We start from the raw sequence: 25,665 nt of genomic DNA on the forward strand, positions 1-25,665 counted from the left end.
AAGCCTTACCAACAGGATGTTTTTGTTATTCAGTCACTTAGTTGTGTCTGACTCTTTGCAACCCCATGGACTGCAGCATGCCAGGCTTCCCTGTCCATCACTATCTCCCTGAGTTTGCTCAAACTCATGTCCACTGAGTCGATGATGCCATTCAACAATCTCATTCTCTGTCGCCCTCTTCTCCTCCTGCCCTCATTCTTTCCCAACATCAAGGTCTTTTCCAATGAGTCAGTTCTTCTCATCAGGTGGCCAAAGTATTGGAGCTTCTGCTTCAGCTTCAGTCCTTCTAATGAATATTCAGGTTGATTTCCTTTAGGATTGAGTGGTTTGATCTCCAGGATTACTGCTCCTTTTAAATACAACTTTCTCACTGGACCTTTGTTGGCAAAGTAATGTGTCTGCTTTTTAATATACTGTCTAGGTTGGTCATAACTTTCCTTCCAAGGAGTAAGTGTCTTTTAATTTCATGACTGCAGTCACCATCTGCAGTGATTTTGGAGCCCCCCAAAATAAAGTCAGCCACTGTTTCCACTGTTTCCCCATCTATTTGCCATGAAGTGATGGGACCGGATGCCATGATCTTAGTTTTCTGAATGTTGAGCTTTAAGCCAACTTTTTCACTCTCCTCTTTCACTTTCATCAAGAGGCTCTTTAGTTCCTCTTTACTTTCTGCCATAAGGGTGGTGTCCTCTGTATACCCGAGGTTATTGGTATTTCTCCCGGCAATCTTGATTCCAGCTTGTGCTTCCTCCAGCCCAGTGTTTCTCATGATGTACTCTGCATATAAGTTAAGTAAGTAGGGTGACAATACACAGCCTTAACGTACTCCTTTTCCTATTTGGAACCAGTCTGTTGTTCCATGTCCAGTTCTAACTGTTGCTTCCTGACCTGCATACAGATTTCTCAAGAGGCAGGTCAGGTAGTCTGGTATTCCCATCTCTGGAAGAATTTTCCACAGCTTGTTGTGATCCACACAGTCAAAGGCTTTGGCATAGTCAATAAAGCAGAAATAGACATTTTTCTGGAACTCTCTTGCTTTTTCAATGATCCATTATCCATGGATGGATTCATGTTCCATTTCGATGATCGATGACATTACTTTGCCAACAAAGGTCCGTCTAGTCAAGGCTGTGGTTTTTCCAGTGGTCATGTATGGATGTGAGAGTTGGACTGTGAAGAAAGCTGAGTGCTGAAAAATTGATGCCTTTGAACTGTGGTGTTGGAGAAGACTCTTGAGAGTCCCTTGGACTGCAAGGAGATCCAACCAGTCCATCCGAAAGGAGATCAGTCCTGAGTGTTCATTGGAAGGTGTGATGTTGAAACTGAAACTCCAATACTTTGGCCACCTGATGCGAAGAGCTGACTCATTTGAAAAGACCCTGATGCTGGGAGGGACTGGAGGCAGGAGGAGAAGGGGACGACAGAGGATGAGATGGTTGGATGGCATCACCAACTCAATGGACATGGTTTGGGTGGACTCCGGGAGTTGGTGGTGGACAGGGAGGCCTGGCATGCTGCGGTTCATGGGGTCGCAAAGAGTCGGACACGACTGAGCGACTGAACTAAACTGTACTTCTAACTGGAAGTATCAGCACAAAATAGGGAATCTAATTAAGTCAAACATTCACAGGAAAACTTACTTCTTTGGAAGGCATGATCCCAAACATCGGGAACATTAAGCCAGGCAGCAATGCTGTTACTGACAAAGGCAAAGCTTCTGTCAGCCAGAATATGGCGACGACAAAGAGGATGTAGGCACATTCTGCTTCCTGGATAGAACAAAGGCAAGATGTCAGGTGAAATAACAAGGCTGAGAAATATTTGTTCAAATCGCAGTCACACTTGCTGAATAGAGAAACTAAGAAGAAACTATGCAGGTCTCTGCACCTTAGAATCGGGCAGCAAATGGTTATTTCTGAGGGTCTCTAAGAGTCAAAATTTAGTACACATAAAAAGACAATGACATAAAAACATCCTCATTTGTTATAATTTCTTCACATTTCCTTCAAACTAAGTAACAGCATGTGGTCAATTTTCTGTGCTCATGTCAATGTTTATGGGTGTTTGCCCTTACCTTCCTGTGGCCTGTAAAATTCACACCCTTCCTTTTAACTGCAATTCTTGGTTTCTAGTTGGGTGGGACCTATGCACACCAAGCTTCCTCTCTCTCTACTAAAAAGGGAAGTCAACCCAGAAGAAAAATTCTGGTGTACTTTTTTGCAGAGAAAGAAAGATACTGCCTAGTTATGTGCATGGATAAAACTGAATTTGCTTCTAAGTGATGCAGACCTGGAAGTGAAAAGCCTTCTGTTTGGCTTTGTTAGGAAGACAGTTGAGCTTCTATGGAGACACAGGGGACTAAACAGGATAGAGACTCTTAATGTAATTTTTTGCTTTGCCGGGTATAAAACTGTGGGTTTCTGGCTTAGGGCATTGTTAAGAAATGGTTGAAATTTATCTTCATATTGAACTTCTCTGTGGCTCAGATGATACAGAAGCTGCCTGCAATGTGAGAGACCCGGGTTCAATCCCTGGGTCAGGAAGATCCCCTGGAGAAGGGCATGGCTACCCACTCCAGTAATCTTAACTGGAGAATTCCATGGATAGAGGAGACTGGCATGCTACAGTCCATGGGTCACAAAGAGTTAGACATGACTGAGTGACTAATACTTTTACTTTGGCTTATATAAATAATTTTTATATGATATCACTATGTAATAAATGATCAATAAAGGGCAGCATATTTTACACGGCTTGGTTTTGCTCTCACACTGCTTAATCTCTGTAAATTCTGAGCTGCATTTGAAAAATTTACGAATTTAAGAAACTCAAACTGCTGTCTGAGTTTAACGAGGTCTTTTATTTAAGGTTTTCCCAAAGCAGTAGCATTTCTAGTTTTGTTGCCCTCTGATTCACCTACCTCATGGTAAGTCCTCTAGGCCTGGTCCTTAACTCACCGAGCATTCCTGCACTTTCAGTGAGTTTCTAAGACATTCTTAATAAGACACGATTGTGTCATATCTTTATTGTGCTGTCTTTTTCAAGGAGAAAGAATAAAGGTGTTTTGATGTTGACAATTTTATACAAAGTCTGCCTCTATAATCTTGACAAACAATAAAACAGTGGAACAAAGCTGAGCCTTGACTAAATCTTTCTGACTTGTTCTGGAGAGGATCTGTGAATACGTGCTTAATTTAAAATGCCAGTGTTGGCGAAAGACCAGGCCTGCTTTTTCTCTTAGTTAGAACATATGTGTGTGTGCTCAGTCTCTCAGCCATGTCTCTGACTCTGTGACCTTATGGACTATAACCCGCCAGGCTCCTCTTCTATGGAAATTCCCAGGCAAGAACATTGGGATGGCTTACCATTTCCTACTCCAGAGGACCTTCCCAGCCCATGGATTGCACCTGCATCTCTTGCATCTCCTGCATTGGCAGACAGTTTCTATACCACTGTGCCACCTGGGAAGCCCATTAAAACACATGGATAATCCTCAAACTTCATTGTGACTCTATGTTTTCTATCATACTTACAAGGACCTAGATTTCAAAGATAAAATGGACCTTTTGCTATCTTGCCTTTTAATCACAGCCAAGCCACAGTCTCTTGGGCTTTCTGGTGGTTCAGATGGTATAGAATCCGCCTGCAATTCAGGAGAGCCAGGTTTGATCCCTGAGTCATGAAGATCCCCTGGAGAAGGAAATGGCTACCCACTCCAGCATTCTTGCCTGGAGAATTCCATGGACAGAGGAGCCTGGCGGGCTACAGTCCATGGAGTCGCAAAAGAGTTGGACACAACTGAACAACTAACATTTTCACTTTCAGCCAGTCTCTTGATCTTATCTATCCCACTGTCATTTTACCTCTCGATTCTGCCCTTCAGCCTCCATTCCAATTCCTCCACTATAGGCAAAGTTGTTCCAAAACCAGGTGATTTTCCAAAAATTTACTTCATTTTTGTCATTCCCTTGCATGAGGCTGGATTGGGACTAGCTACCCTGACAACTGTCTGGAGCACCCTTCTACAAGGAACTGCTGAAACATCAGAAAAATAAAAAGAATATGATGCCAGCAAAGTTTGTTTACCACACAAAATCCCTGCCATAGTGTTGTAATCTCATTTCCACACGGGTCTACTTCAGCTAGACACTGATAGTCTGCTCAGATGTGGCAACTTTGGGGGCAAAATTTCAAGTGTTAAATTATTAGCTTGCCAAGACAACTTTCATATTTTGACTGGCCCATACATAATTTAAAATGGTCACATCAGTAATTTTTGAATTGTTTACTGAAAAGACTCCAAAGCTTGCATTGAAGGCCACCTTCACTTTAACTATGAGATGACTCAATCCAGTACTTCCTAAAATATTTCTAAAGAGTCTTATCTACATTCCTTCTTCATATATGAATTCTGATCCCTGCTCCTGATACACTGGTTTTCTAAACTCTAATCCTTAATAGGTAGTCATCCCAGTAAGCCTCCAGCACTCAAGTGATAACTTCTACCTGCCTGGGACCATATTCTGGAACAGACGGTTTAAACCTAGTTTGATTATGTAGACTAAACAGTTGCAAACTGATGGCCATATCTAAGAAGAAAATACAGTTTGTTTGACTTACAATGGTGTGGGGGGGGGGGAGGGGGGGGGGGGGTGTGCATTTGAGTCGAGATTTGCAAACCAGCAGATTTCATAGTAGAAACAAAACCGAAATTTCTGGTATCTCTTGAAAAACTGAGGAACTTGGTAACATTGGGATCATATTCTTCCAGGCCAACAATTCTCCAGACTTGAGGACTCCAATAATTCCCCTTTAGAGACTGACTTGTGCTTTTCAGTTTTTCCTGGTACCTCTGCACCATCTCATGAATTCTCTTACCTGTTTGGCCTTAGATGGCATTTGAGTAAAACCTCTTGGTAATAAAAATGCTGCCTACCTGCTCTTCCTTGCAAATCTTACTTTACCCTTCCAGAATCAACCCTTGGATTGCTCATTTGGGTTTCCCTGTCTACAGCTGTGTGGTCCATGGCCCAGCAGCATCATCATGATCTGGGAGCCTGTGAGAAATGCAGCATCTCAGATTCTTCCTCAGACATACTGAATCAGGTTCCCCGTGTTCCCCAGGTGATTCTGACATAAGTTAAACTTTGAGAAGCCCTGGGGTACCTACCTCTTTCAGACCTTCCCTTTTGTCATTTTTTTAAATGTAATTTTATTTATTTATTTTATGGCTATGCTGGGTCTTCACTGCCGTGCAGGCTTTTCTCTGGTTGTGGAGAGCGGGGTCGAACCCGTGAGTTGTGGTGCATGGGCTTCTCAGTTCAGTGGCTTCTTTTGTTGGGGAGTGCATGGGCTCTAGGGTACATGGGCTTCAGTAGTTTCAGCTCCCGGGCTCTAGAGCTCAGGCTCCATAGCTGTGGCCCACGGGCTTAGATGCTCTGCGGCATGTGGGATTTTCCCAGGTCAACGATCAAACCCATGTCTCCTGCATTGCCAGGTGGATTGTTTACCACTGAGCCACCAGGGAAACCTCTCCTGTTCTCTTTATTGCTGGGTCTGACTTGCAAACCAGAAATGTGCTTCCAGTTAGTGTCTTTTTGCCCAAGCTCTATCCCTAGACTCACAATCTATTTTGAAAACTTGTCCGTTCTTCAGGGTGAGGTTCAAATTTACATCTTGTCTATGGAGCTTCCCACAAACACTTCTGTACATTTCATATTTTTGCATATGCATCCCAGGAGATTACAATTGCATCTGGCTAAGTCACATACCTGTTGTCCCTGATACCTTCCCATAATTTGTAGGAAATGCCTCTTTTTCTTAAGGAAGCTCAAAGTCTAGAAAAGGAGACAAACAGATTTGTGTGCCTCTGAATAGGTAGGATGGCCATTGGCCCCAGTTTCCTTGGGATAGATTTGGGTTTCACCTGTTGTGCAGTTGTCCCTTTTGATTAGCTACCACTTTCATTCTTAAAAGTGTCCCTCTTTGGCTGACAAATTACTCAGTGATTCCATTGATGGATCCACCCTGGGAATACTTCTTTCTTTCAATTCCTGTTTTCCATTATGTGATCTTTCTTGGTTAGTCCTGGACCAGAAAGTGTCCTTTCTCATCAGGTATTCAACAACACAAGGTTGGTTAATCCAGGCACAATGTCAAGTATTCTATTTTAAAAATCTTATATGAAATATAGATAGTTTTTTTAAAATCAAAGATCTGTGGGTATTTTTGTTAAAAAGAAGAAAGGAACAAAAGATAGAGAAAACATTTCATTTATTTATCTATACTCAAAAAAACTAAAATGAGAGTGAATAATTTTTGCTGAACAAGTTCTTCTGAGGAAGGAGAAAATGGAGAAGTTGTTTCAGTTTCCAGCAGCTCAAAAGTCATCCTGAAAGTTTGATTTGTAGAACCATCTCTGAGGTAGAGGGGAAAATTACTTCATTTTATCACTGGAAATTCTGAGTGATTTGTTATCTATAGCTCTACCATCTTTGTCTCTTTAATTTTTTCCCTCTTCTATCTCTTTGTCCACCTTGTCAAGCCCCCAACTCCTAAAACAGAAGGACTCCACCATTACCATCATTATACACTACAATCACTCCTCCTACTACAAGCAAACAACAATCCAAGGAAACAATGTCAATCTAAACAACAATGTCAAGGAAGTTAGACTGTGGATGAATTATTTTCCCTTCTCAGTTCCTCTCAAGTCTAGTGAAAATTGCGAGTACATCTGATGTCTTTATTAAAATTAATCCTGCAACCATAACAAGGAAAAACTTGAATCAAATTCTGTTCTAGAGATAGCAAAGCAATTTAGTATTATAAATTCTTTGAATGTAGTAACAGCAACACAAGTAATGTCTACTTTCATTTTGTTTATTGTGAAGGAAAATTTAGGAAGGAAAAAAGATTGAATATTATGAGTAAGACTGAACTTACAAAAATACTTTAAAATCATAACTTCTCAAAATACTATATGAAACAAAGAGGGGAAAAGTTCAGAGAACATCCTCAAAAATAAAATCACCCAATTTTCTATATACCCCCTACTGTTTCCAAAAGTTATATCAAGAAGTATGGCAAAAAAACACATCCACAAATCAGAGGCAACTGTGCAGAATACAGATGTCAATTTCATTAGATAGTATCAGGAGTAATGTCACTTGACAGTAGTTTGCTGTGTGTGTGTATGTTGTACTTTTCTGGCTGATTTGGAGTCTTCTCTACCTTTCCTAGGCTTCCCTGGGGGCTCAGATGGTAAAAAAAAAATGCCCGCAATGCAGGAGACCCAGGTTTGATCCCTGTGTTGGGAAGATTCCCTGGAGAAGGAAATGGCAACCCACTCCAGTATTTTTGCCTGGAGAATCCCATGGACAGTGGACCCTGGCATTTACAGTCCATAGGGTTGCAAAGAGTCAGACACGACTGAACAACTAACACGTTCACTTTCACTTTCTACCTTTCCTATTAAAAGAAGTTTCTCTCAAACCACCAGAGAGATAAAGTGAAATGTGCAGATGATTACCAACCAATATGGATAAGATATTCCTATTCCCTACTGACAGACACACATTACTGTATATAAATAATAACTAAGATAACTAATAAGGACCTATTGTATAGCACAGGGAATGCTACTCAATACTCTGTAGAGAACTATTTTGGAAAAAAATCTAAAAAAGTCTGAATTTATATGTATTTATAGATTCACTTTTCTGTGCAGCAGAAGCTAACACAACGTTGTTAATCAACTGTGCTCTAATACAAGTTTAAAAAGAAATCCCTGTTCTCTGATATTTTTAAAAAAAAATGAAGCATAAGAAATCTTCTAGCAGTATATTTTAAAAAGCATTTTAAAAATTATGAAATATTAAGAACATATGGAAAATTATATAGTAAACACATTTGTACACATATCTTTAGATGCAGATATTTTGCCACATTTGCTTGAATTTTATAAAGTAAATAAAACATTTAAGATTTACATATATCACTCCACTTCTTTCTCTTCTGAAATCCTGAAAGTCAACCACTATCTAGAATATGGTTTATATCCTTTCTATCCATGCTTTCATGATTTTATTACATGTAGACATTACTACATTAATAAACAACATATGGTTTTGAGATTAAATAAGATTTTCGCTGCGTATGACATGAGATGCGGGTTCAACCCCTGGGTTGGGATGATCCCGTGGAGGAGGACATGGCAACCCACTCCAGTATTATTGCCTGGAAAATACCATGTGTTGGGTTGCAGAGTCAGACATGACTGAAGTGATCTAGCATACATACATACTTAAAAACATTTTATTGGAATATTGTGTGAGTTTCTACTGTATAGCAAAGTGAATCAGCTATACATATACATATATCGCTCTTTTTAAAGTTTCCTTTCCATTAGGTCACCACAGAGCATTGAATAAACTTCCCTGTGCTATACAGTAGGCTATAATTAGTTTTCTATTTTATACATGGCATCAGTAGTGTTACATGTCAATCCCAATCTCTCAATTCATCCAACCTCCCCTTCTCCCCTTGGTAGCCATACATTTGTTCTCTACAACTGCATCTATTTTTCTTTGTAGGTCAGATTATCTATACCAGTTTTTCATATTTCACATATATGTGTTAATATTTGATATTTATTTTTCTCCTTCTGACTTATTTCACTCTGACTTTTCAACTTGCTTTTTCACTCAATGTTTTATTGATTTCAAATGTGTTCATGTTGATACATATAGACTTACTGTTAATTTTTTTTAAATGGATATAGCATTTCTTTTTATAAATATCTTACAGTTCATTTGTCCATTTTTTCTATTGATGGCTGTTGAGGGCTCTTTCCCTCAATTTTTCATTATTATAATGCTATGGACATCTTCATACCTAGTTCCATGTGAATATAAGAAAGAGATTTTCTAAGCTATTATATGAAAGTAATTATCAAAATTTCTGAGTGGAAAGGAGGTGTTGGAGCCTTACCGGTATTGCCCAAATGCTATGCAAGATGGTTGCATCAGTTTATACAGTATTAGCACCAACAATGTGAGAAAGTTCTGTTTCACCAGCCACTGGTATATTGGAGTAATTTATTTATTTTACAATCTGATGGTATGGAAAGTTCTTCTTAATTTAATTTGCATTTGCTTGAATACCATTGAAGCATTTTTTCATGGTTGTTGAACATAATTGTTCCTCTCCTGAAAATTACCTTGTTTATAGTCTTTTCCCGTGTTTCTGTTGTGAGGTTATTTTTAGATTCTTAATATTTCTTTATACATGTATATTTATAAATATTATTCTTAGCCTTTGACTTATCTATGAAATTTGATTTATTGTGTTTCTGGGTAATAAGGTTTTAATTTTGATTCAGTTATTTTAAAACCCTTTCTGTTATGTTTTGTGTTTTTACTATCTTGTATGAGAAATTCTTTCTATACATATTGTATTCCCATATTTTTTTTCTAAAATAAAAAAAAAATTTTTTTTCAAATGTAGGGCCTAAATTAATTTGTATAGGAGGCTGATGCCTTTTTTCTAAATGGGTAATCAAAATGTCCTGGTTTCTTTTTAATTAGATGGTCCATCTTTGCCCACTAACTCTTGCTACTACATATTTCCTGTGGCAAATTTCTACAAATGCAACACATGCATTTATGGACTCTCTATCTCGGTCACTTACATTCCCACCACCTTTCAAAAACTGGTGAACTTGCTGATTCATGTCAATGTATGACAAAACCCACTGGGGGAAAAAAAAAAACTGGTGAACTTCAGAATTATTAAACTCTTTTAACTACTGCAGCTTTTCAATCAGTAATTCAAGTCTTTTATTTTATATTTTTTCAAAGTTGTCTTGATAGTTTTAGGCTTTTACTTTTTGAATGTTAGATTTTTATTCAAATCACATGAAATTTATAAAATAAGAAATGGCTTTCAAATATTCTCATCTATGAACCCTTCCTTCATTTAGGTATTCATTAAACTCTTTTTATAATATTTTGTAGTTTTCTCCATAAGGGTCTTGTATTCTCCAAGCCAGCTTCAACAATATATGAACTGTGAACTTCCAGATATTCAAGCTGGTTTTAGAAAAGGCAGAGGAACCAGAGATCAAATTGCCAACATCAGCTGGATCATCAAAAACAACAGGAGAGTTCCAGAAAAATATCTATTTCTGCTTTATTGGCTATGCCAAAGCCTTTGACTGTGAGGATCACAACAAACTGTGGAAAATTCTGAAAGAGATGGGAATACCAGACCACCTGACCTGCCTCTTAAGAAATCTGTATGTCCAGTTAGAACTGGACATGGAACAACATACTGGTTCCAAATAGGAAAAGGAGTGTGTCAAGGCTGTATATTGTCATCCTACTTATTTAACTTATATGCAGAATACAGCATGAGAAATGCTGGGCTGGAGGAAGCACAAGCTGGAATCAAGATTGCCGGGAGAAATACCAATAATCTCAGATATGCAGATGACACCACCCATATGACAGAAAGTGAAGAAGAACTAAAGAGCCTCTTGATGAAAGTGAAAGAGGAAAGTGAAAAAGTTGGATTAAAGCTCAACATTCAGAAAACTAATATCATGGCCTCCGGTCCCATCACTTCATGGCAAATAGATGGGAAAACAGTGGCAGACTATTTTTTGGGGGCTCCAAAATCACTGCAGATGGTGACTGCAGCCATTAAATTAAAAGATGCTTTCTCCTTGGAGGGGAAGTTATGACCAACCTAGACAGCATATTAAAAAGCAGAGACATTACTTTGCCAACAAAGGTCCATCTAGTCAAGGCTATGGATGTGAGAGTTGGACTATAAAGAAGCTGAGCACCAAAGAATTGATGCTTTTTGAGCTGTGGTATTGGAAGGATTGATGTTGAAGCTGAAACTCTAATACTTTGGCCACCTGATGCAAAGAACTGACTCATTGGAAAAGACCCTGATGCTGGGAGGGATTGGGGGCAGGAGGAGAAGAGGGCGACAGAGGATGAGATGGTTGGATGGAATCACCGACTCAATGGACATGAGTTTGAGTAAACTCCGAGAGTTGGTGATGGACAGGGAGGCCTGGCGTGCTGCAGTCCATGGAGTCTCAAAGAGTCAGACACAACTGACCAACTGAACTGAATTGAACTGAATCCTTACTAGATATCTTCATTACTGTTGAAAAAAATAAGAGATTAATCTAATTATCATCCTTTTGTATACATTTTTTCTCTTTATAGTTTGGTAACTTTAAAATTTTCTCCTTCAATGGTTTTCTCCTTCAAAGTTTCATTTATGATGTATCTAAACATGGACTAATATTTAATTAAATTATGTTGTACTTAGAAATGCATATTCTGTTTGAGGATTCATATCTTTTTTAATTCTGAAAAATTTAGCCATTATTACTTTGAATATAATCTCTCTTCTAGTCTCTCTTTTTCAGGAATACCTTTCACATGTGTGTTGGGAATTCTGAATCTACCTTCAAACCATTATTTCACGTAAAACATATTTACTTATGTGTGATTTTTAGGTGAATTCCTAGTATTCTTTCTTAGTTCACTGAGTTTGTCTTCAGGTGTATTCAGTTTAAAGTTTATAGTTTCATCTTAAGTTTTTAAATTTTGAATTCTTTTTAATTTCAGAGACTTTTTCATTTCCAAGATTTCTAACTAGCTATCTTTTTATATTCGCCTGTTCTTGCTTTATATTTCTTTTAAAAATGAGGATTAATTGACACACAAAATACTGCACATGTATATTATATACGATTTGTTGAGTTTTGGACATATGTAGATACTTGTGCAACTATCACCACAATCAAGGTAATGGAACATATCCATCATGTCCAAAAGTTTCCTCAGGCCCCATTTTGGGTTTTGTTTGTTTCTGCATGTGTGTTAAAGACACATAATATGAGACCTACATTCTTAAAAATTCTAAGTGTATAGTACAGTGTTAACTATGGATACCGTGTTTTTCAGCAGATTTCTAAAACTTACTCATCTTGCATAACTGAAACTTTCCCCTTTGAACAACTCCCCTTTCCCCCATCCATTCAACTTTTGGCAACCACCATTCTACTCTCTATTTTTATGAGCTTGTCTATTTCATATGCCTCATAAAATTGGAATCATGCAGTATTTTTTCCATCACTGATTTATTTCTCAGCATAATATCCTCCCAGTTCATCCATGTAGCTGCAGATGACAGGATTGCCTCTTTAAGGCTGAATAATATTCTGTTGTCTATACATACCACATTTTCTTTATCCATTCATCAGCCCATGGACATTTAGGTTATTCCCATGTTATGGATATTGTGAATAATGCTGCAATGAACATGGAAGAACCAATACTTCTTCAATATCCTGATTTCATTTCTTTTGGCTATATATCTATAAGTGAGATTGTTGGATCATACATGTGGTAACTATTTTTAATTTTTTGAGACGCCTCCATACTGTTTTCTATAGTGATAGCATCATTTTTCATTTTCATTAGCAGTATACAAAGGTACCAATTTTTCCACATCATCACCAACACTTATCTTTTTTTTAAAAAAAGTAAAAGCCATCCTAACAGATGTGAGGTGATAACTTGCTGTGGCTTTGATTTGCATTTCCCTCATGATCAATGATATTGAGTACCTTTTCATTTGTCTGTTGTTCGTTTGTATATTATCTTTGGAGGATGTGCATTCAAGTCCCCTGTCTATTGTATAATCTTGGTACTCTTGTCAAAGATCAATTGACCATATATTTCTGAGCTCTCTATTCTGTTTCATTGGTCTAAGCATCTGTCTTTATTCCAGTATGATACTGTTTATTTACTGTAGTGTAGTCATGTATTTTGAAATCAGAAAGTGTGGGTGCCACAAGCTTTATTCTCTTTGCTCAGATACCTTTGGCTATTCAAGGTTTTGTGGTTACATATGAATTTTAAGGGTGTTTTATCTATTTCTGTAAAAAAAAAAGTCTGCAATTTTGATGTGGATGGCACTGAATTTGTAGATTGCATTGGGTAGATGGACATATTTTAACATATTAAATCTTCTAATCCATGAAATGAGATGTCTTTCTATTTATGCATATCTCCATTAATTTCTTTCATCAGTGTTTTACAGTTTTCAGTGTAGAAGTTTAAACTCCTTGGTTAAGTTTACTACTAAGTATTTTATTATTTTTGATGCTATTTTAAATGGGATTGTTTTCTTAACTTTCTTTTCTGATAGTTGTTAATATGTAGAAAACAACTGATTTTAACATTGAGTTTATACCCTGCAATTTTACTAAATTAGTTTATTAGTTCTAACAGTTTTTTGTAGAGTATTTACGGTTTTCTACACATAAGATCATTTACGTCTTTCCAATTTGATGGCTTTTATTTTCTTTCTTGCCTGATTGCTCTAGTTAGGGCTTCTAGTACTGTAATAAATAGAAGTGGTAAGAGTGGGCATCCTTGTCTTACTTCTAATCTTATGGAAAAGCTTTCAGTTTTTGACCACTGAGGATTGTGTTACATGTGGGCTTGTTATATATATCCCTTATTATGCCGAGGTTCATTCCTTGCACACTTGATTTGTTGAGAGTTTTTTTTTTTTAATCATAAAAGGATGTTGAATTTTATTAATAATTTTCATCTATTGGGATGATCATGTGATAATTATTTTTACTTAAAAAACCCCATGTATTTGGAAAGCAAATGTCTACTTTAAATGATGGGTGTATCTAAAAAGCCATAACTAGGAAAATTAGAAAATATTTGTAGTAGAATAAAAATAAAGAGAATTTACCAGAATTGGTTGCATGCAGCTGGAGATGATTATGTAATTTTTTAAATAAATCCTTCATTCTGTTAATGTGATACATCACATTAACTGATTTGTGTGTATTGAATCATCCTGGTATCCCAGGTATAAATCCCACTTGGTCATGTTGTATGATCCTTTTAATGTGCTAATGAGTTTGATCAGCTAGTATTTGTTGAGGATTTTTATATGCATGTTTATAGGGATATGAACCTGTGATTTTCTTTCATTATATTAACTCTTTGCCTGACTCTGGTATCAGGATGTTGACCTCATAAAATCAGTTTGGAAGTGTTCACTCCTCTTTAATTTTTTAGAAGAGTTTGGAAAGGATTGGCATTAATTCTTTCAAAAATTATTTGGTAGAATTTACCATTGAAGCTCTGAGCCTGGGCTTTTCTTCATTAGGAAGTTTTTGATTATGATTCAAGCACCTCACACTCTTTATTGGTCTGTTCAAGATTTTCTGTTTATGACTCCGTCTTCATGGGTTGTATGTTTCTGGAAACTTATCCATTTATAGATTATTCAATTTGTTGGTGTAATTGGTATATTTCCATTTTAAAACAATTTGTTACTTATTGTGGATCCTTTCGCCCATTTCTCATCTACTGATTTCCCTATTACCTTTATCCTATTTGGAGTGTTTCCATTTCTGCGTTGATTTCATTGTCAGACCTTCTTGATTGTCTTACTGCATTTTGAAATTTTATTTTCAGATTTACCCTGCCTAGTAGTTGCTTTGTTTCTGGGTTGTTTCCTTCTGGACTCATTATTCACCATCTAAAAGTTTTAGAGTTGCCTGCAGCCAGTCCCCAGCTTGCAGTCCAGTATGTGCTCTATCTTGTCAGCCTGAGGTTCCTTCCTGCCAGAACAATGCAAATCCAGTCATCTCGCTGCATCAGGAAGCTTGGGTCAGTCCTGGCTGGGGGCTGGGCAGAAACTGCTTCCTCTGAATGCTTCCACAGACAGCGGTCAGCCTAGCTTTTTTGTTTGGCCATTCATAACTGCCAAGAAAATCACTCTGTAGCACTTAGTTTGTGGCACTGAAATTAATTCTGACCCCAGAGTGACATGGGGGCGCTTTAGACCACAGGTTCTCACGTTTTCTCTGCTTGCTTGCTTTTCAGACCCATTTTGGTTTACAGAAATGTTTATCAGTGTTGTGTTTATGGCGGAGAATAGGGTGGAGGGGACTTCATTGTACAAATTTCATCCAGACTGCTGACCGTAGGCTTTATAGATAGGAAACCTTATTTCAAAGGTGAAAATATTTGCCGAGTAAAGAGACAAATCTGTTCTTCTGACTTGATTAAGAGGAGAGGACAATAACATTTATGAATGCCTGTGACATACCAGGTATAATATTTGTTTTATGTAGTCTTTCCCCAAATTCTATAAAATAGGTATTTTAATTCCATGTTGAATTAAGGATCAACAATCACATTGCTAATAATATGTAGTAGAGTTCAACCCAAGTATATTCATGACAGCACATCTTATTTCATTTACTACCCTGTTCCAAGCACTTAAAACAGTGGTTGGCATATAGTAAGTGCCCAGTAATATCTATTAAATGATTGAAGCTTTTTTCCTCTGTGTCTTTTCTACCACTGTTCTTATTCAGTTATCTGATCCCTGGGCTTTTTCAGTGACTCAGTGGTAAAGAACCCAACTGTCAATGCAGGAGATGAGGGTTCAATCCCTAGGTTGGGAAGATGCTCTGGAGAAGGAAATGGTAACCCACTCCAGTATACTTGCCTGGGAAATCCCATGGACAGAGGAGCCTGACAGGCTACAGTCCAAGGGGTCACAAAGAGTTGGACACTATTGAGTGACTAAACAACAAAGCTTGATCCCTAGATAGAAGATCCCTATATTACTAGGCATAAATTACTTAGTCTAGGAATCTCTTTTCTTTGCCTTGTTCTCTTGTCTATTTTCTACTTGCCTGGCACTGGATATTTTGATGCCCATCATGGTGGGTAAATCATCTCTATAGTTCTCCTGAGGTTTTCATCTCTTTTGCTAATAAGCTTGAATTAGAACTAAACCTTTTACCTGCCTGGGTCACTTCCACATTTCACAATATCATCGTCGTATCTAGTGTTATCCACCCCAAGTTAAGTGCAGCCAAGAACTTGCTACAGAGGCAGAAAAGGCAAATGCTGCTATGACAAGGCAACGTGGATAATGACTCCCCTCTGACTAAAGTTCTGAGTGTCAAATTATCTTGGGAAATGTGGTGGATTATATTTAAAAATCACCTCTGTTCTCTTTTAAATTATAGTTCCAGAAAGAATTGAAATATAAATTAGCCTTTAAAATACAGTTTTTTTTTTAATGACACACGGACTGATATTAGGGAGTAATTTGGCTGACGAATTAGTACATATGTGGGTACGGTCTCTCAGCACAGCTTGAGAAAAGTAGGACCGATCACAAGCTTCAGTCACTGCATTTGATTTTCAAAAAGAACGCACAGCAATTAAGATGGGAGAAAAATCATGCATTATGAATCTGTGTGCTACAAGAAAAACACTATTATTATATGACAGAGCCCGTAAAGGGCTTTGCATGGTTCCTGACACACCTACCCCTACTGTGGCAGGAATTTCTCAAGACTCAATCCATATTAACTGAAAACCTTAAAGTGACTCCAACTGGCCTCAGATTGGAAGATGGAGAGTAAGAAGCTCAACTACAAAGTTAAGGAAAAATAATTAGCATTTCTTATTCATTTTCAGCCCAAAATGGGTAGCAAGGGAAGGCAATTAGTGGCTCCACTATGTCAATTACAAGGGAATTTTTATTTCCTTTTCATTTAACTTCCGAAACCAATTAGCAATGGAGATGTTCTGTGTTCACATTCCACGCACACAGTGGAACTGCAAACAGCCAGAGTTCACCTTGTTCTCCAACCTGACAACACGGCTAGGGTGTGATTAAAAATGCTGGCCATGGGTTAACTGCTTCAGCCTCACGATGCGTCTTAACCGTGCAGCATTCTGGACTTCATACCCACAAGTACCCCAGGTGACCTTGGGGCAGCCAATTCACAGACAATGTTCAAAACTCTTGTAAGAGGCTTATTCAATTTACAGATGAGGGTATGGACCAGGGGGCAGTGTGACAGAACCAGTTAGGGAGTTTTTCAGAATATGCTAGATAAGTTGGGACAGCCTAGGTTAAATCTCAGCAGCTTGAAACAACCAATGTTTATTTCTTGTTCACATGATCTGTTTACCCTGTGTCATGGTTGCTCTGCCATCCAGGCAGCGGGAGATCTCATCTCAATATGTGTTCTAGTAATTACAAATGCAAGAACAGCAGTACACAAGCTTTTAAAAATCGGATGTAAATCCCAGTAAGGAAGCAATAGCATCAATGGGTTTGGGAGTCAGACAACTTGTCTGTAAATCCTCATTCCCCTTAAGGACTATGTGACTTTGGGCAAATTGCTTAACCTCTTGGAGTATCTGTTTGCTCATCTGTAAAATGGGGATAATATTGACTACTCTAATGGTTGTTGGAGGCTGATAGTAGACATTCACTTACATTATCATTACCAAACAGAGTATCAAAATGTATCATGAAGAGAAGAGCTTCATGGAAGAGACACATCCCCATTCCCCTGATACACCTACCTACATTCTTGTTCTGACCCTTAGTGGCTCTTACACTCTATTTGAAGTTCCTTCCTTTCATCATCTCCTTTCTCCTGTATCCTCTGCTTCCTACATGATCTAGCTCAGGTATCCACATCCTTCTGCCATGAGAGATCTTTAACCCATTCGTTCAGCACAGTTATCAACCATCTACTGTAGGTCAGGCATTGTGCTTGGCCAGAGAAAACAAGTACACCACGTGTTCTGTGCTCTTGAGGTATCTGCGGGGCAGAGCGGGGAGTGAAGATAAAGGCAAAATGGAATACACACCACGGTGGAGGCTGATGTCTCCACAATCATGCAAGAAGAGCATGGGGAATGATTCTGCTTGTATCACAGCCTGAGCTGCCTTTCCTAGCAAGCACAGGGTGAGAGGAGTGGGCATGTCAGGAGGAGGACACCGCACATGAAAGACAGAAAGGCAAGAACAGTCCTGGGTACTCCAGGTGCATAGACAGTGAAATGTGAATGAAGGAGTTAGATCCTGGGGGCTTTGGGGAGGGCTATTAGGACAAAGAAATGGCAAAATCCCAAGATCCATCATATCTACAAGTTCTGTTAGATATTTCCCTCTGTCAGCCAAAAGGAGCCATAGAAGAAGTAGTACCAGTGCATGTTCAGTCCGTCAATTGTGTCTGACTCTTTGTGGCCCTACGGACTGTATCCCATCAGGCTCCTCTCTCCATGGGATTCTCCAGGCAGGAATACTGGAGTGGGTTTCCATGTGCCCCTCCAGGGGAATCTTCCCAACCCAGGGATCAAACCCACATCTCCCTGTGTTTTTACCCACTGAGCCACCTGGGAAGCCCATGGAAGAATTAAGACCAGTGGTAAATGCAATAGGATGAGGCTGACATGTAAAAAATAGTCCTCTGGCAAGAGACTTTGGGGGGAAACAGTGTAAAATGGTCTGTGAAAGAGAGAGATGAAGACAGCCTAGTGGAGAACAGTGCCAGCAGGAACTGAAATGAAGATTCAGATGGGAGGCAGGTGGATTCAGGAGGTAAAGCAACATTGACTGAGTGATGTGGGCTTAGGAAGAGCTGAGGGATCTGACATGACATGCAGATTGCAGACCTGGATAAGTGGTAGCCAATTCTCTGAGATAAAGAACATAGAAGGAGTGGCACATTGTAGGCAAGTGGGACAGTGCAGGGTAGGGGAATGGAGGGGATGGTGAATGTTGTTTCCCTAGATACATTCACCCTTAAACTACATGCCGATAACATAAATTATTTGTTTCCATCACTGGCATGGATTTATATACAACCTTATTTTGTGATGAATGCTGCCATGGTATATATTAACTTTTCAGCAACCTTGCAAGCTACTTGAAATCAGAAACATTCATTTAAACTGCGTAAGATGCTACCATTCACTGAGCACCATACTTTGGGCCTTGAAAGTTCTCATCAAATATTCATGAAATAAATATATATTGCATTTGGATTTCCTGGTTTTGTTCATCTCCTACCACATTACTATCAGCATGATTCTATGTTTTCTTTTTCTCTTGTCCATCATTCTGATGCTCTTTTGTATCTAAAATGTTCACTTTCTTAGCATTCATAGCATTTACCCCTTTATTTTGGGCTTCCCAGGTGGCACCAGTGGCAAAGAACCCGCTTGCTAATGCAGGAGACGTAAGAGATGTGAGTTCCCTCCTTGGGTCCGGAAGATCCCCTGGAGGAGGGCATGGCAACCCACTCTAGTATTCTTGCCTGTAGCATTCCATGGACAGAGGAGCCTGGTGGGCTACAGTCCATGGGGTTGCAAAGAGTCAGAGGCGATTGAAATGACTTAGCACGCACACACCCCATTATTTTAAATCCCTACAATATTTTAGACCAACATTGAAAACAATATCCAGTTTCATTTTCCCCTTTAGAAGTTCCTTATGTATTCTCTAGAGTTCCTCTCCTCCCTCTTCTCTCACTTGTGGTCTTTTTAAATCCTCTCCCACTCATTTTCCTTTCCTTTGTCAGGCTTCTCAACCTACCTCTTCCCCTCTTCCATCAGAGCCTTTATCCCTTTAAGGTTTACAGTTCTTTACAAGTGCTGTATTTTTCCCATCTGTTTAGTTTTTCTAGATGGAGCATCTAAGTCTCTCCTTAAGTATTATTTCTTTTGCTTATCATAATTTCTATTATAACTTTGAGATTCACGATGCATCAGAGGCATAGACTGTGGAGGAAACAGAAGCAGCCCACGACAGCCACAGACACAGAGGCGGCCCTCCCAGCCGTGTTTCTTCCGTCGCTGACCGGGGCTGGTACAGCGTGTTAAGGCTCTGTTCAGCTGACTCTCTTCCTCTCATCAACTTTCTCTTGGCATAAAATGTTTTCCCGAGAAATCCTGAAGTATCTGACAGAAACCTGAAGTCTGGTCTTGGATTTACAACCAATCAACTAGGGAATGCTGCTCAACATCTCTGGGACCGTCTTCCTGAAAAAAAGCGGGGTCCATAGTGAACACATAAACCAGATGGACTGACTTACCAGTAAGAGATGCACTCTACAAACAGAAAATATTATTGTTCAATTTTCTTCTCTTACAACTCGTCAGACAAACCTGGCCCTCTTTTTATCATGTTGTTCCACCACAAGAAATACAAAGAAGAGCCAAGAACTAGAAAAATAAGCAAAGAAATAGCACAGAGTTCTGAGAAGAATAACATTAACAAGCTGCTAAAAATAGTTGTAAAAGAATAATGTTGCACGGGGAATATCACTGGAACTAAGGCATGTAGCCTAGGCCAATTTTAACAAGCTTTTATCTGGAAATATTTAAGTTAGTTCCTCTCCAAAGGGAGAAAAATTCAGTTACAATGATTAATTTTACTCATTTACATAAACATCAATTACATTACAGGCTTCTTTCACTGACCACTAACTACTATTTGGGAGCTTCCCAGGTGGCTCAGTGGTAAAGAAGCTGCCTACCAATGCAGGAAACACAAGAAATGGGTTTGATCCCTGGGTCAGGAAGATTCCCTGGAGGAAAAAATGGCAACCCATTCCAATATTTTTGCCTACAAAATCCCACGGATAGAGGAGCCTGGAGGGCTACAGTCCAGGGGCTTGCAAAGAGCCAGAACAACGGGGCAGCTGAGCGCATGGCACACGGCTACTAATTGGGGAAGGACTGGGACTGCCTTTACACTTATGTGGTGATTAAAAAGACTATTTCTGATGTTTCAGTGGAAAGCTATTGCTTTTGAAGAAGATAAACTTCCTTCAGTAAAGTGACATTTATACCAATGTATCAGGAGTATCTTATTCCCCTTGGAAGACATAGGACACAGGTATTGAGCTGAGGTTGAGATCATGGCTCTGGAGTCAGACAGACGTTGGCTGGACATCTGTATAGCCACGTATTGGTAAGCTATTGACTTGTTTCTATCTCTAATTCTAATCTTCAAAATCTGACCAATTATAATACCTAATTCATAAGGACACAATTTAAACTTCTGTCTGACTGAGACCCATAGGCTTCTGGGGTGATGCATAATTTTTTTTGCTATAAAATATTATTTCCATGAAAACATGGAAACACACAGTTGCAAAATCTCTTCCATCTAAAAATTTTAAGATGCCAACTTAATGCCATGACTCATGGTAAACATCCAGTGTCATGGGAAGGGGAATCACATCCTGACAAGTTGATTGCACCAGCTTGTAGAGCTGGGACTCTGGGACACTCAGCAGATGACATACATGAGACCCTTACTCCAGTTCTCCTAGGTCCATCCCCAGGGTTTAGAATTACTGCACTTGTCTACCTTCAAGAAGTTGAGTTGCCTTGGGTCAATTAAGGAAATGGCCAATATACGCCTCTTCTCTAAAGCATTATGGTGAGGAGTTATGCCTGAGTTGTTGATAAATGAGTATCAAGCCACAAATTTTGTGACTATTTAAAATAGAAGGCACATCTTCAAAAATACAAAATATAGAAAAGGGTAAAACAAAACCACTGTTAAAGCATGAATTATGAGTTCTGACAGAACCTGAGTTCAAATCCCATTTCAACACCATCCCTGTGGCCTTTGCTGGTTCACATGTCTTTGAACATCAGTTTCTGCAAATGTAAAATGAGAATGCTAGGACATTTATGATTGTCTTCTTGGTTTGTAATGAAGGTTAAATAAGATAACTTGGATAAAGCAGCAGGTAGAATGCCTGGAACAGAAGCAAGCTCTGTAAAGCAAAGCCCTTCCCCTCCTTTTTGAACATTACATGGTAAAGCCACTTACGGGCTCTCATCTTTGAAGCTACATTTTTGAATTAAGGTTAAATTAAGCTAAGGGTTAAGGCTGGTCTATAGAAACAACTCAAAATTCAGCAGGGAAATGAAAAAAAAAAATCAGTCAATAACTTATTGTTTACTAGTTCCACCATCGTGCAGATTTATTGTGTTTTTATAAAGCAAAATTGACTTTTTGTTTGCTTGTACTCTTTAGTTGTTCTGTTATTATACGTTTAGAAGTATAAGCTTCACAGTTTGGTAGCCTGAAAGTTACAATACAATGATTTCAATCCACATCAAATTAGCCTCTACTTAAATTTTATACCTTCTAAAGTCCTAAGTTCTCTGAAAGAAAGTTCTGCTTTCATTGTAAGCAACAGTTAAAATGGGTTTAATTAGCAGTTGATTGAATGGTTAAATATGCATTTGAAATAGCAAAAAAATGAAATTATGTTATTGTACTTAGAAAAATCCTCCCAATAATGTTAGCTGAGTTTTAACAAATGAGTTGATTAGAAGGAAAGGAAAGAGGGACAGAGTTCATCAAATGCAACTTGATGCCAGTTTTCCCAATAAACCTAATGTACTCTTGACATAGCACTTTGGAAAAAAAAAAATCAATGACTACATTGCTTAGCAAGAGTACACTTTTTCTGGTTAATGAATCATGCACAGAGAACATTGCTTTTTATTTATTTACTTGTCTTTCCCTTACAAAGAGTTTATATTCATTTTCTCTGAAAATTATGTTAAGATAAGCAAAGTATCAAGCATGTATATGTCAAAGGAGCAGCACAGATGATATGCAGTCATGGACAAAGTTTGTCTTGACTGGTTTAACTTACTTTCTCAGTCATAAGTAAGGACTTTATGCTGAGAGTAACTAGAAATATTAAAATATAGCAGGGGTCCAGGTAATGAATCAGGAGGTACTCATGGTAAGGGTCAACCAGGTCTGGCGGACATGTAGGACCAGGGGAGTTGGAAAAAGAAGGCCATCATGAACATGAAATGGAGTAATGAGTCTTTGAAGGGGGTGGAGGAGGAGGCATTCAGATGAAAGACTTGTGTCTGTGCTTCACATTTGTCATCTAGTGACTGCCAGAGACACAGAGGAGTCCTCAGAGCTAGCTGGGATAGGAGGGGCAGGGGGAAGAGGGGAGGATGAATCACATGGAATTTGAAAACAAAACCCACCAAACCAAGGCCAGTGGAGGCTGCCTGCTGTTTTCACTAGAAATTCTTTAAGAATCTGGGGGTTCAGAACAATGTCTGATAAAAAGTGGGGGAGGGGAGTTCTTCCCTCCCACCTCAGGGTGCGGTGAGACCTCAGTGCTGAGAGAGACCCAGCCTGAGAGGCTGTAACCCCTCATTCTTTCTTCCACACCCCGCCCCCGACCAGGTGACACCTTGAAGGCAGCCAAGGCTAGGCCCCCACCAGCTTTGCTGGTAAAGAAACTTGGCAGAGCTAAAAAGGACTTTTCATTATCTCATCTCACTTTCCTTCACTGTGAATGAAAAAGGCTTAGAAGGAAAGCTGATAAACCTAATCAGCTTATTAAAAAGCAGAGACACCAGTTTGCCAACAAAGGTCTGTATAGTCAAAGCTATGGTTTTCCCAGTAGTCATGTACACAGGTGGGAGGTGGACCATAAAGAAGGCTGAGCACTGAAGAACTGATGCCTTTGAACTGTGGTGCTGGAGAAGACTCTAGAGTCCCTTGGACTGCAAGGAGATCAAACCAGTCAATCCTAAAGGAAATCAACCCTGAATATTCACTGGGAAGGATTGATGCTGAAGCTGAAGCTCCAATCCTTTGGCCACCTGAGGCAAAGAGCCCACTCACTAGAAAAGACCCTGATGCTGGGAAAGAGTGAGGGCAGGAGGAGAAGGAGGGGACATAGGATGAGATGGTTGGATGGCATCACTGACTCAATGGGTGTGAATCTGAGTAAACTCTAGAAGATAGTGAAGGACAGAGAAGCCTGGAATACTGCAATCCATGTGGTTGCAAAGAGTCTGACACAACTTAGTGACTGAACAACAATTTTCCTTCAGACCAGTGGCAGACTGCTGAGCTAGGCTGGAGTATTACAATTACTGTGATTCTATTTTTACCCAGACTCATATAACCTTGGTTAATGCTTGTTAGAGAAGAACATCAAGGAGGTTTTCTTCTACTCAGAGAAAAGGCATCATGGGGTGGTGGGAACTGCACCATTGTAGGGTTAACAGATTTGGGGAGATTCTCACTAACCCACTTACTGTGTGCCAGCCACAGCTCCAAGTAAGTTCTTGATGAGTGCTCATTCACTTAATCCTTAAAACAAGTGCAATACAATCCCACATTTACATAGGCGAAAATAGAAGCCCAGAAATGTCAATTAATTTGTCCAGGTCACACCGCTTCTAAGTGGAAACCTGAGACCTAAAGCAGGGAGCCTGGCTCTGGTGACGTTTTCTTGCCACCAAGAGAACCTTGTCACACCTGGCACAAATAAGGCACTCACTAAATGTTTGCAGATACAAATCATTTTAATAAGGTAATAAAAATGCATTGCGTTTATATTTCTACACTTAATAGATTGACCATACTTAAAGGAAACAGAAAAATCCCTACAAGAACACCAAAGGAAATAAAATCTCAAATGATCAGAACACGTAAAATAATGTGTAAGATTTTCTGATTAAACAAGGAAAATTACTTCTTGCTTTCAGTGTCTTCTTCTCTCATGTTCCTGTGTTGTTCATTTGCTAAGTGGTATCCAACTCTTTGTGACCCCAAGGGCTGCAGCACTTCCAGGGGGTTCCATGGCTTACACCAAAATGTGGAACTGCCAAGTAAATTAATCTGCGCTAGATCACCTTTCCTGGAGAATCCCATGGACGGAGGAGCCTGGTGGGCTACAGTCCATAGGGTTGCAGAGTTGGACACGACTAAAGAGGCTAAGCACATAGCACAGATCATCCCTAGGAATTCCAATTGTCCTTTGAGCTCTTTCACCCAGTGTCACATTGCTGCCTAATCTCAGGGCAAGGGACTGTGTTAACCTGGGATGCTCCCTGGAGAGTGATAACTAGACCAACAGGATCTCAAGGGTCATGATTCTTTTGTTCTTCTCTTCATCTGGCTGCCAAGCAGAGAACAATTCTGATTGAATATACTATTTAATTATTCTAGTTAGTCACACTGAGAATCAACAGCATTAATCATTAAGAGGGAGAAAAATGGACAAAATACAATGTATAACCATCCTGATTTCAAGCCCAAGGTGTCACCACTCTTTCAGCTCCGAGACAGATAATTACATAGCAACAATAAAGGACAATTAGATACCTCAGAAAACCCACCAGCCTGCTCTCCGGGTTCACCTACCTTTGAGCGGAGGATGAGTGGCAGTGGTAATAAAATCAGCAGAGTGAAAACTACGAGGAGAAACCGGCGATAAACTAAAATGTAACTGAAGAATTTCATTGTCTTGCACAGGTGCCTTCAATAGTGTTCTCCTCAAATAAAGGGCAGGCATTAAATAACCAACCTGGATTAATATTTCTCTAGCTCATCATCTTCATTTACTGCCCCAGAGTCACCAACATGAGTTAAAATTAAATCTCAATTTTTATTGTTTTACTGTCACAATTCACATGGAGAGATAAGCCCTAGAGTGTGAGAAATCAAAGCATTTTCTGCTAGGGTTTCAGAAAGGCAAAACTGTCCTTATTTAGTTTGTGTATTGTAACTGGACTAGAAACTGTCTAGGTCTAGGAGGCAAAACCATGAGGTGGGCTGAGTCTGCCCACAAGGAGGTCCCTCCCCACCTTCTGATGTCCCCTGATTTTGAGGCTCCACCCTTGGGTGGCACCTTGAGCAAGTCTTCACTGGGTGCCTCCAGTATCCTTTCCAACGAAGCACATTTTCAGTTTGTGAATTGAAATA

The 25,665-nt window shown here is 39.2% G+C and overlaps 1 protein-coding gene across 2 annotated transcripts in view; it reads right to left on the reverse strand.

Annotated features, from left to right (window-relative positions):
• Positions 1-25,229, reverse strand: part of SLC13A1 (solute carrier family 13 member 1) — a 107,485-nt gene extending 82,256 nt beyond the window's left edge. Inside the window, exons 1-2 of one of the 2 annotated variants that reach the window (XM_043873282.1) lie at positions 25,105-25,229; positions 1,641-1,769 (exon numbers count right to left, since the gene is read on the reverse strand). In XM_043873282.1, coding sequence (XP_043729217.1) covers positions 1,641-1,769; positions 25,105-25,203 — 228 coding nt within the window. In that variant the 5' untranslated portion in view covers positions 25,204-25,229. The remainder of the gene's footprint in view (positions 1-1,640; positions 1,770-25,104) is intronic. The other variant, XM_043873281.1, reaches the window with a different exon arrangement.
• Positions 25,230-25,665: the final 436 nt, after the last annotated feature.

This window comes from Cervus elaphus, chromosome 18, assembly GCF_910594005.1.
Source record: "Cervus elaphus chromosome 18, mCerEla1.1, whole genome shotgun sequence".
Classification (NCBI taxonomy): Eukaryota; Metazoa; Chordata; class Mammalia; order Artiodactyla; family Cervidae; genus Cervus; species Cervus elaphus.